Raw genomic sequence first — 422 nt, forward strand, 5'->3', positions numbered from 1 at the left:
ACACATACATATGCATGCATGTTAGTACCAGAGTCTTTGTAAGTAGCAAGCATTATTACAATAAGGATAAGAGAATCAGAAGATGTATCTACATGTCCGAGCATTGTCTTTATGTTGATTTGTATTTCCTAACTATTTACAGGTTATGGTGATTTCTTCTCCGTGCTAGCCTTTCCGTGCAACCAGTTTGGTGACCAAGAGCCTTTTGATATGCCAGAGATTATCGAGTTTGTCACCACGGAGTACAAAGTGGAATTCCCTATTTTCAATAAGATCAGTGTTGTCGGAGAACGCGCAGATCCCGCCTTCAAATTCTTGATAGGTATGTTTTTTTGCGTGTTAATAAGCTGTTTGGTATTCAATGTTTCAATCTACATGGACGACGAATGGCTTAGAGTGAAAGTATACGTTATTATGGGGGG

At 39.1% G+C, this 422-nt stretch overlaps 1 protein-coding gene across 1 annotated transcript in view; it reads left to right on the plus strand.

Moving 5' to 3' along the window:
- Positions 1-422, plus strand: part of LOC119589155 (probable glutathione peroxidase 8) — a gene marked incomplete at its 5' end in the record, with an annotated part of 4,755 nt that overhangs the window by 3,560 nt on the left and 773 nt on the right. The window contains 1 exon segment of the mRNA XM_037937734.1: positions 143-322. Coding sequence (XP_037793662.1) covers positions 143-322 — 180 coding nt within the window.

This window comes from Penaeus monodon, chromosome 25 (assembly GCF_015228065.2).
Source record: "Penaeus monodon isolate SGIC_2016 chromosome 25, NSTDA_Pmon_1, whole genome shotgun sequence".
Lineage (NCBI taxonomy): Eukaryota > Metazoa > Arthropoda > Malacostraca > Decapoda > Penaeidae > Penaeus > Penaeus monodon.